Source organism: Tachysurus vachellii, chromosome 15 (genome assembly GCF_030014155.1).
Source record: "Tachysurus vachellii isolate PV-2020 chromosome 15, HZAU_Pvac_v1, whole genome shotgun sequence".
Classification (NCBI taxonomy): domain Eukaryota; kingdom Metazoa; phylum Chordata; class Actinopteri; order Siluriformes; family Bagridae; genus Tachysurus; species Tachysurus vachellii.
The window spans coordinates 19578109-19590256 of NC_083474.1; the positions used below are offsets into that span (position 1 = coordinate 19578109).

At 42.2% G+C, this 12148-nt stretch overlaps 1 protein-coding gene across 2 annotated transcripts in view; it reads right to left on the reverse strand.

Annotated features, from left to right (window-relative positions):
- The window catches only part of pds5b (PDS5 cohesin associated factor B), a 57803-nt gene that overhangs the window by 1820 nt on the left and 43835 nt on the right, over positions 1–12148 (reverse strand). For both annotated transcript variants that reach the window (XM_060887791.1, XM_060887792.1), the window contains exons 26-33: positions 11882–11996; positions 10836–10968; positions 10561–10680; positions 10037–10099; positions 7268–7410; positions 3243–3701; positions 3059–3157; positions 1868–1982 (exon numbers count right to left, since the gene is read on the reverse strand). In XM_060887791.1, coding sequence (XP_060743774.1) covers positions 1868–1982; positions 3059–3157; positions 3243–3701; positions 7268–7410; positions 10037–10099; positions 10561–10680; positions 10836–10968; positions 11882–11996 — 1247 coding nt within the window. The remainder of the gene's footprint in view (positions 1–1867; positions 1983–3058; positions 3158–3242; positions 3702–7267; positions 7411–10036; positions 10100–10560; positions 10681–10835; positions 10969–11881; positions 11997–12148) is intronic.

The window sequence follows — 12148 nt, forward strand, 5'->3', positions numbered from 1 at the left end:
GAGAAATGCTTCAGAAAAACGGGTCGGAACGACAAACAAAACAAAAATCAACGTGTAGCCAATGAGCAGAAAGGGGCGGGTCTTGTCAATATGGGCGGAGAGAGTGTTCAGTGCGCATGTGTGACATTAGCAGAAAGTGGTTTTAACATTGACATGGAGGATAAAAACAAAGAAAGAAAGTGAAGAAAGACTTACGATAAGGTAAGAAGTAGGACGTGTTAATATAGGATCAGCTTTCCAGCGCTGGAGAGAACTGAAGGAGCAGGAAGTTGGTCACATATTCACAGATTGGAGTTTCCTGAGTCAATAACTCCTGAGCTAAACGCTGTTACTACACAAATAACACCTCTTTTCTATCGTAGTAATGTAGAGACGCAGCTACAACCGTGTTTTGTGTAGTAACAGCGTTTAGCTCAGGAGTTATTGACTCGGGAAACTCCAATCTGTGAATATGTGACCAACTTTACTTAAGACGCCGAGGCGCTTTTTTCCTTCTCGATAGGTGAGTAACGTTGGTTTTGTTTTGTTACACAGAACTAATATATGTCTTTGTCCTTTACATGATTATGCTTGTGTGTCATTTTTACTTGTTTGTTTATCTGTAATCGTATTGTTCTTCCCTTCAGCTATGATAAAGACACATTTCTTTCCATTAGTTGCCTGGGTTACGTATGTATATGTGGGCGGAGCTATCAATACAGGGGCAGGACCCATTAGGGTTAGGGGCGTGTTTGTTTTGGTGATTTCAAATGTCAACATTGGCTTTCAAACAACAGAGACCCCACCTTTAATGCCATTTTAATTTCTGTTGCTGTATAAAAGAGTTAAAGGAATAAATTAAAGTCAAAATGAAAAAATTTGATTCTACGGCAAATTTTTCTGAGGTGTAAATCCACACAACATGATTTGGATTTTTAAGTCGATAATTAAATAATAATTTAATATTTTTGCTGAATATCACTGCGATTCAAATAAGTTTCATAAAGCAATGATTCAGTATTTGATTCAGTATATAATTCAATTCATAATCCAGCAATTTGATATTGGAAGATATCACTGAATCTACTATTATTTTTGATTCTTATGCCGGTGATACAACACTGCACAACCGACACCACGTGATTCAGTTTGTATAGAAACGATTCAATATTTGACAATAACACTGAATCAGCAATAATATGACTACTATAAGCCAGCGATCTGATATCAAACTGAATCACCTAGAATACAATATAATTCGATTCTTATGTCAAGATTTGAACAACGTATAAACCCTTAACATACATTTAAAGTCTTAAACCGGCAATCCTGCATGGAATCAAATCATAGCCGATTCAGTTGCACCATCGTGTGATTCAATTCGATTCACTCTTTCATTACAACACCGACTGTTAATATACGATTCTTCACGATTAGATTTTTACGCCGGTGATTTATAATATCAAATCATAGTTGATTCAGTAATTCATGAGTCAGTTCTTACACCAGCGATGTGATACGATGACATCGCTGACTGAGACTCGATATAACAATACTACTGTGAATCATTTACAAAACCATACCATATGATTCGATTCTTAAATCTATTTGATACAACGGACAAAGTGATTCTATTACAATGTGATCTGATATTTTAAGATATGCCGTGATCTCTGACGATTACTAAATTTGAAAGAATGTGTACCATATGATAAACGTTCAATATACCTCGGTGTTCGATTTTATACACCGACAGTTTACACAAAGGTATTATTATTTGTAATAATGATAGATTTAGGATATAGATTTTTTTAACTGTATAAATATTATATGCCTATGAAAGCCACAGGATCACTTGTTAGTCCTGTCATTTTAAGCTGAGGTTTACTTTAGGTGAGGACTCCTGCGACTCTTCTTCAGCTTCCTCGTCACTAAGCTGCGACGTCTCCATCTCCTCCTCAGACTCGTCCTCTTGGCTCACTGCTGCACGGGATCTCCCACCTCTGCGACACGAGTAAATAAACAAACACCCAAGAATAAGTAAAACTCCGTCGTGTCTTTACATCTGCATCAGTAACTACAGCTGATCAAAGTGAATTTGATCTCACAACTAAGGTGCGTTATAACGCCAAGCATTCAGTGACACTATGACAAATGAATAGTTTACTACGTCTATAGTAACGACTGCTATTTACATACAATCCCCTGTAAGAGCTGATACTATAGAAGCAACACAGGGGATTTTTACACCTGGTCACTTCATGTGTTTTCTGTGATCTGATAGCTATCCGATGGTAGAAAGACCAGGTCTAAATGCCCTCTGAAACGTTTTGGAGACGGATATAAATCTGATGATTCAAACCACTTCAGGAGGTGGTCTGGGACGCGTTACAGATGAAACTGGACAGGTGTAAATGAATGTGGTTGTTCAAGCCACATACGTCAGTGCTGTACTCCTCCGGAACGGAACGGAAGTACGTCACTCGCAGGTGATATTTCACCCAGGTGTCTTGTTTTTTTTTGTAGCATAACCGTCGTAACAAAGACGTTTTTCGTCCTCTTTTTCATTGCATTCTGAAAACCGCATACACCAAAGTGTGTTCTATTTCAATTACCCCAGAAATGAGGTAAAATATATTAGCATTTTGGGCGGCAGTAGAAAATTCGGATCGATATCCGATCCGCCGAGACGCATTTATGTGGCCTAATGTAAATGGAACAGTTTTAACAAATCAGATAGCTATCGGATCAGAGAAAACACATGAAGTGACCAGGTGTAAAAAGGCCCTTAGACATATACAGTAATATGCAGATTACGTGAGCCGCTGTATTGACCCTGAACAGGGAGCAGCCGAAACAACGTCCTCACTATTGCAGCTGTTATAACACAAGCGATAACAGGAACGAACCCTGAACCACAAATCTTCCAGAACATTAAATGTAGCTAAATGATTCAATAGAAATTGTGATCGCTGGATAATGGTTGCGGTATAAGGGGAATAATACACGTCAAGTAAAAAGGAAAAAAAAAATAAGTTCAGCTCTATTCAGGTGACAGAATTCAGGTGAAATTCAGTACCCTGCTTTTTTAGCTGCCGTTTGTGATTTTGGAGGTCGTCCTCTTCTTTTCTGTGGCGTAGACTCGACCGAATCGCTGGTGACGTCTGATATTTCCGTTCTGAGGATAATCACACGATTACGTTTGATTAGGACGCATCTGTTTATTTTAGTAAGTTTTAGAGATTATTAACGTGAAAGCTGACCTCGGTTTGCGTCCTCGTCTGCCTTTAGGCTTAACTTCCTCTGTATTTTCGCTGCCTCTATCTTCATCCTCATCTTCCTCCTCCGCGTCCTGCTCGTCGTCGTTGTCTTCTTCTGGCGGCGGCGCTGCCTTCCTGCGTCCTCTCCTCCCTTTAGTGGCGGCTGTCTCTTCTTTGGCGGAGGCTGATTTTGGAGGTCGTCCCCGACGCCCCTTTTTGGGCGGGCTGTTCTGCTCGTCTTCTGTCTCCATGGTCGTGTCCACCATGCTGCTGTCCTCTGTCCACTGCTCCTCTGTGTCGTCTGCTTTTTTGCGGCCGCGTTTAGCTTTGGGCTCCGGGGCTTTGTCCTCCTGGCCAGACGCGGCTCCTCGCTTGCGCCCCCTGGTGGGCTTGTCTACTTCAGAAGGGCTCTTCATGGAGATGTCCTCGTTCTCGCTATGGTCCACGTCAGCGGCGTCCAGTCTGAGACAGAAAGTTTCAGAAATTAATAAAATGGGACATTTTAAATTCATCGTTAAAATATCAGGTAATTTATGACTATCATGGGTCAATATGTTTAATAATAATAACAGCACTAAGTGTAGCTGTAGCCTGGAGAGTTAAATATATACTTTATAGAATATAATGTTTTTATACAAAATATTTTATTCTCTGTATTAAATGTCTACAAACATTGTAAAAAAAAAAAAAAAAAGCATGCAATACAATTTTCTGGCAAATCTGTCTGGTATTTTATATCGTTAAAAAAAAAAAAAAAAGATCAGAAACACTTCAAAGCCCGATTTTAAATAAATAAATAAAAGCCTACGAATTGAATCCTGCCTATTATAATGCAAACATGCAACATTTATTAAGGAAATCAAGTGGGGAAATAAATGTGTATCTAGTATCCCGAACGTGGAACTAAAACACGGCCCTCTCGCCTGATTATACGCGTCTGAGGATGGTAATGAATCGTATTATGCTGCGTTCAATCGGTTCGCTGAAGAGGTTCTCTGTCTCCGAGCGCTCCTGCTTCGCAGCTGAAGTGCTCTGTTGTTGTGAGCCGGATGCAGCGAAGCTGTAATCGCTACGGCCTTGTGATGCAAATGTATTTACTCCCCTATTCAGCTCAGTGTGAACCGTCTGCACCTCGGCGATGCACTCTGAAGTGTTTCAGAGCTTCTTTTCACTTGATTCTAAAGTAGATAAGACAAGATTTATTTTTGTTGCTTTTAGAAAGGCTGTGCGTGCGACATCTGTACGGCAAGGAAGAAAACTACAGAGACGAATGAACCGCTAATCCGGGTGCTGGGACGAGGACATTACAGGGGTAGACAAACGTGCTGCCCGGTGCAATTAACCTTGCCATAAAGTGCCAAACAATGTAATTTAATACAAAATCATGAGTATTTTTGTAATTCTATGCGTTTACATTGTACTGGATAGTGCTTGACTTCTGGAACAGATGACTTTATGTAGCTTTTATTATTTCTGCGGATAAAGCGTTGTTTTCTTTTTTTTTTTTATTCCTGGCAGGAGAAATGCAGCATGTTGGTTTTTATCAGACATGACAAACATGACATGACAATAATTTATTTTCTTTCCTTTCTCTGGTAGTTAAAAAAATAAAAAAAATATATTAAAATGTCTGCTGGGAAACTGAACACACGGATAAACAATGTTGTTTTATTTCTTTTTTTAATGCACAGCTGCAAGGAAAAAGCTTCTGCATGCTGATAAAGCAGCCGTCTGCTTTTATTTATTTATTTATTTATTTATTTATACTTCACTCCAAAAAAAAAAAAAGATAATGAAACAATTTCTTGTTCTTTATGCAAAACAATAAATGTATACGATTTTATAAAATCAGAGTTTTTTTTTTTTAAATGATCTTTTGCAGCATTGGGAATACAAAGGGATTTGGAAAAGGTGAAAGTGCAATGCTAGCGCTCATATAGTGTTACTTCAATTGTCTCTAAGCGGTCCAGTATAAAAAGTGTGTACGGTCATTCAAATCCCAAAGAGTGCACAGAACATGGCCATGTGCTCTGGGTGTGATGGTGTGATGGTGTTACGCATTACTCTGTCAATCACAGCAACGCTAGCAACTTGTGACCTGAGAGATGATGTATGTGGAAGAGGGCAGTTAGCGTTTGCCCTCCGTGTCTGTCAGGGTGCTGTGTAATGCAGCAGGACTGCCTTTAATGCACTGAAAGACATTCTAAATAAGCATCGTGTGCTTCCGACACTGTGGAAAATGTTTGGAGAACAACATATGAGGAAATACTGACTTATGTGTAGAGTCTGGGGTATTATTAATGAATATAATTAGCTCGTAATACTTTTGAGTTCAATTACATTTGATGTCACTTTTTAGCCTGGTTAATTACTGCCTAGGCAAGTGCACACACACACACACACACACACACACACACACACACACACACACACACACACACACACACACACACACACACACACACACACACACACACACACACACACACACACACACGTTTCCACTTGCCCTGTGGATATGCTCTACATGGTCGCCCTGACGCTCTACTCATTTTACACTCACTATATTTCCAAAGGTTTTTTGACATCTGCCTTTACATGTACACGTCATGTACATTACACGAGTTGTCCCAACCTTTGCAGCTATAACAGCTTCAACTCTTCTGTGCAGTCTTTCCACAAGGTTAAGGAGTGTGTTTATGGGAATTTTTGACTATTCCTCTAGAAGCACATATGTGAGGTCGGGTACTGAAGTTTGACGAGAAGGTCTGGCTCGCGGTCTTCCTCCACACCAAACACGCTCATCCGTGTCTTTATGGACCTTGCTTTGAGCACTGGTGCACGGTCATGTTGAAGAGGACATTCCCAAACCGTTGAAATCATGAAATCGTGCAAAATGTCTTGTTATGCTGAAGCATTAAGAGTTCGTTTCACATCGCACCATAATCCCCCGACCCAACTTTACACTTGGCACGATGCAGCATATTCCTCAGCACGTTCCCACTGGCCACCGATTTTTCAGACCCCTAACCCGTCCATACCTGTTGTCCCACCACCGTTCATCAGATCTTCAACGATCGACCGACCGCGTTTTCATTCCTGATACAGCTGACGAAATCTTGATGATATTGATACAGGTGCGATATAGGTGTATTTTCCCGCTAAAATATGACGCACGGAAACCCAATGTCGATCATCTGCTCGGATCATAGACGCTCTTTTCTAAGCTATCTGGTCCAGCATCTAATGCCCCTTTTCCACCGAGGCAGTTCGAGTGCTGGTTCGGAGCCTAATTTAGAACCAGTTCTTTCTGTATCGACAGCCAAAGCACCGGCTCTGAACCAGGAAAAGTGGTTCTTAAGTAGCACCAAAACGCTGTTGATCTAGACTTAAGAACCGCTTGCGTCAGGGGCTGTGGGCGGGGCTGTGGGCGGGGCTACTGTTAGCGCATTTGATAATGTAGTTTAAGTTCACTAATGTTTAATACTTTTTTACTTTAAGCACACATTATAGTAAGTAGCTACATGCTAAGGCTAACTTTTTTCTGTGTTAATGATAAAATAACGTTCTGTACTTTCTCCATTACAACCTCCGTTTATACAGATTACATGGAGCTGCACGTACACGTCGGATTCGCCGCCTTTGGGTGTTAATGTAGGTTCACAAAGCCATGAGCATTAACAGTAAAGCAACATCCGCCATTGTTGATGTGTTTGGGACACGTGACACGTATACAGTGACGTCAGACTCGGCTCTGTGATGCTCTTTAGCCGGTGGAAAGGCAAACCGGTTCTTAGAAGGTTTACCAGTGGAACCAACTTTGAACCAGCACCAGCACTAGCTCTGAACCAGCACTCTGTTCTTTTTGGTGGAAAAGGGGCAAAAGAGACGATGTGATTTTTCTACACAAAATTCTTCAGTTCTCTGGAGGTTAAGTACACAATCCTCCTCAGACGTTATGATGGATTTACAGCAGAACGTTCACACGACCACACAAACTCGACAAAGAGTGTCGCAGGACTACTTACCTTCCTTTGCTGCGGCCCGGCGAGCTGGGATTGGAGTTGCTGCTGGCGTTGCTGATGGTTTCCATGCGAGAGAGCTTAGTCTGCAGCTTGCCTGTAGCTGATAACGGTTTGTTCACGGCTCCGAGGACGTTCGCTGATTTAGGCTGGAAATGGGGAAAAAAAAGGAGAGAGGAAGGGAGAGGAATTGTAAGGAAATGCATCTTTCTGGAGCTTTTTATTTCACTGTACAAGGAACTAATACACACTCACCATCCACTTTAATAGAAACACCTGCATATTTATGCAGTTAACTAATGAGCCAATCACGAGGCAGCATCGCTGTGCCTTACATTATACAGGTACAGACTTCATAAGATAACTGCATGAATGTGTTTGTGTTTGTAATGGTGAGTATCAGCTTATGCTAACACACACACACACACACACACACACACACACACACACACACAGTAATAAACACATAATAGTCAAATACCTCTTCAATCTGTACATCTGTCAGATCCACTACTCATTTTTTTTTCTACTTGGTATTTCATTATTTTACATTTAGTCTTTTACACATTTAATAAATTCACTCGTTTTGCCATCAAATAATATTTCGTTTTTGACTCAATGTTCACATACACAATATTTTCCACCTTCTCTGTCCTTTTTTTTACCCCCCACCTCCTCTCCCTCCCTCTCTCTCTCTCTCTCCATCTACCTCCCTTTCTCTCTCTCCATCTCTCTTTCTTGCTCCATCTACCTCCCTTTCTGTCTCTCTCCATCTACCATCCTTTCTTTGTCTCTCCATCTCTCTCTTTCTTGCTTCATCTACCTCCCTTTTTTCTCTCCATCTCTCTCTTTCTCGCTCCATCTACCTCACTATAATTCTCACTCCATCTCTCTCTCCCACTCTCTCACTCCATCTACCTCCCTTTCTCTCTTTCTCGCTCCATCTCTCTCTCCCACTCTCTCTCTCCATCTACTTCACTATCTTTATTGCTCCATCTCTCTCTCACTCTCTCTCCATCTACCTCCCTTTCTTTCTCTCTCCATCTACCTCCCTTTCTCTCTCTCTCTCCATCTCTCTTTCTTGCTCCATCTACCTCCCTTTTCTCTCTCTCTCTCTCGCTCCATCTACCACCCTTTCTTTGTCTCTCCATCTCTCTCTTTCTTGCTTCATATACCTCCCTTTCTTTTTATTTCTCCATCTCTCTCTTTCTCGCTCCATCTACCTCACTATCTTTCTCGCTCCATCTACCTCACTATAATTCTCACTCCATCTCTCTCTCCCACTCTCTCACTCCATCTACCTCCCTTTCTTTCTCTCTCCATCTCCCTTTCTCGCTCCATCTACCTCCCTTTATTTCGCTCTCCATCTCTCTCTCACTCCATCTACCTCACTATCTTTCTCGCTCCATCTACCTCCCTTTCTTTCTCGCTCCATCTCTCTTTCTCGCTCCATCTACCTCACTATCTTTATCGCTCCATCTCTCTCTCCCACTCTTTCTCTCTCCATCTACTTCACTATCTTTATCGCTCCATCTCTCTCTCACTCTCTCTCCATATACCTCCCTTTCTTTCTCTCTCCATCTACCTCCCTTTCTCTCTCTCTCTCCATCTCTCTTTCTTGCTCCATCTACCTCCCTTTTCTCTCTCTCTCTCGCTCCATCTACCACCCTTTCTTTGTCTCTCCATCTCTCTCTTTCTTGCTTCATATACCTCCCTTTCTTTTTATTTCTCCATCTCTCTCTTTCTCGCTCCATCTACCTCACTATCTTTCTCGCTCCATCTACCTCACTATAATTCTCACTCCATCTCTTTCTCCCACTCTCTCACTCCATCTACCTCCCTTTCTTTCTCGCTCCATCTACCTCACTATCTTTATTGCTCCATCTCTCTCTCCCACTCTTTCTCGCTCCATCTACCTCACTATAATTCTCACTCCATCTCTCTCTCCCACTCTCTCACTCCATCTACCTCCCTTTCTCTCTTTCTCGCTCCATCTACCTCACTATCTTTCTCGCTCCATCTCTCTCTCTCACTCTCTCTCTCCATCTACCTCCCTTTCTTTCTCTCTCCATCTACCTCCCTTTCTCTCTCTCTCTCCATCTCTCTTTCTTGCTCCATCTACCTCCCTTTTCTCTCTCTCTCTCTCTCGCTCGCTCCATCTACCACCCTTTCTTTGTCTCTCCATCTCTCTCTTTCTTGCTTCATATACCTCCCTTTCTTTTTATTTCTCCATCTCTCTCTTTCTCGCTCCATCTACCTCACTATCTTTCTCGCTCCATCTACCTCACTATAATTCTCACTCCATCTCTCTCTCCCACTCTCTCACTCCATCTACCTCCCTTTCTTTCTCTCTCCATCTCCCTTTCTTGCTCCATCTACCTCCCTTTCTTTCGCTCTCCATCTCTCTCTCACTCCATCTACCTCACTATCTTTCTCGCTCCATCTACCTCCCTTTCTTTCTCGCTCCATCTCTCTTTCTCGCTCCATCTACCTCACTATCTTTATTGCTCCATCTCTCTCTCCCACTCTTTCTCTCTCCATCTACTTCACTATCTTTATCGCTCCATCTCTCTCTCACTCTCTCACTCCATCTACCTCCCTTTCTTTCTCTCTCTCCATCCCCCCCCACACCCCAGTAGTGTGACTTATAGCTTACACTTCATTATTGTGGATTATTCATTTCCTGAATCAAGGTTCTGTTTAGTTTCACAATGTGCGAATGTGTGTTTAAAACCGACTGAAAAGAAAGAAATCATCCGACACACATACACCTACCTTCCCAGGGGTAAAAAATGACTTCATCTCAGGAGGAAGATAATTTTTTGTGTTGCTGAAATTCTGCAAGACGGACAAGAAGAAGAGAGATTTAATGAGTTTGTAGCACAGCGACTCGACATAAACTTTATATTCCTCTTACAGCACAACAATCTGCTCACACTAATCAGGCCCTGCTGCTTTCGGTTACGTCACTCTTTTTGCTCTGCCAGCATCTTTTCGTTCTTCCTTTATAGTTAAAGCATAAAATTTACAGGAAAAGACGTTCCAGTGTCAGAACATCGGACGCTTTACCTCCGACTGACACGAGGAGCTACCGCTCGAGACGTCTTCGATAAACGTCTCTTTACTGAACGAGCGATTACACGGATTGATGTTGTTGCTATAGAAACTAAAATGAGATTTGATTTGCGTTTGCTCTGCTGTCAGAGCTGCAGTTACAGAAAACTACTCGGTGCTTGATTCTGATTGGCCAGAAGGTCATGATACAGATTACTTTAATAAACGTGTTTGCTGTGTCGCACCTTGTCAGGTTGGGTAAAGTAGCGTGCAGGCAGTACGGGGTCTTTAGGTGACTCAAGGCTGTATGTGGTACTCTTGGAGATGACGATGTTCATGGCCACATCGCAAACAGTGTAGAGTTTCTAACAAGAGAACAGAACAAGGATTTCGCTCGAATAATATTAAGGGACATTTAGGACATTATGAGCTAAAGAACTGTGACATGAACATATTAATCAGTCAGAACCGCTGGACTCGTGACCACAGGTCACAGGTCACCACAGGTTAAAGCGCTCACCTCGTTTATCTTCGGGTCATCTGGACACTGGCCGTCTTTGGTCTGTTTGATGTTCTCTACCATTTTTCTTATGAACGCATGACTGTTGTTCTCATTTTTTGACATTAGGATCTCCAAAATAAACCATAAAGCCCTGGAGATGAAAAGATTAGAAAGAAGCAGAGATGGAGAGAAAAGTCATTTTTCCAGCAATAAAGCCAGAGCACTCGCAAAATCAATCTCTCTCGCTTCTCTTCATTTTAGGGCAAATAGAAATCTGTAAAAGCCTGTTTCTCTCTCTCACACAATCACTCTCTCTCTCTCTCTCTCTCTCTCTCACTCCCTCTCTCTCTCGCACACACAATCACTCTCTCTCTCTCACACACAATCTCTCTCTCTCTCACAATCACTCTCTCTCACACACAATCACTCTCTCTCTCTCTCTCACACACAATCTCTCTCTCTCTCGCACACACACAATCACTCTCTCTCAATCTCTCTCTCACAAACACAATCACTCCCTCTCTCTCACACACAATCACTCCCTCTCTCTCACACACAATCACTCCCTCTCTCTCACACACAATCACTCTCTCTCTCACACACAATCACTCTCTCTCTCACACACAATCACGCTCTCTCTCACACACAATCACTCTCTCTCTCACACACAATCACTCTCTCTCTCACACACAATCACTCTCTCTCTCACACACAATCACTCTCTCTCTCACACACAATCACTCTCTCTCACTCACACACACACAATCACTCTCACTCTCTCACACACAATTTCTCTCACTCTCTCTCGCACAGAAACACAATCCCTCTCTTTCAATCTCTCTCTCACAAACACAATCAATCTCTCTCTCTCTCTCTCTCACACACAATCTCTCTCGCTCTCACACAATCACTCTCTCTCTCTCTTTCTCTCACACACAACCACTCACTCGCTTTCTCTCTCTCTCACACAATCTCTCTCTCTCTCTCTCTCTCTCACGCTCACACAACCAATCGCTCTCACACACACAATCACTCACTCACACTCACACCTCCATGTGACTCACTCTTTGATGTCTTTGAGCTGCTCTATGTCTTGTACTTTGACATAGTCCGGGTCGTGTGCCAGCAGGTGGATGGCGTACGGCACCACGTATTCCGGCAGAAGGGAGATCAGCTTTTCTACAGGACACATATATTCAGTCTTACTATTATTAATATTATTATTATTACTACTTCAGACATCACCATGGAATCAGGGTATTTTTCAGGGATGAGGATTTTCCACATTACACTGAAAGACCGATATGCAGAGCGAATCACTAAAAGAGGCG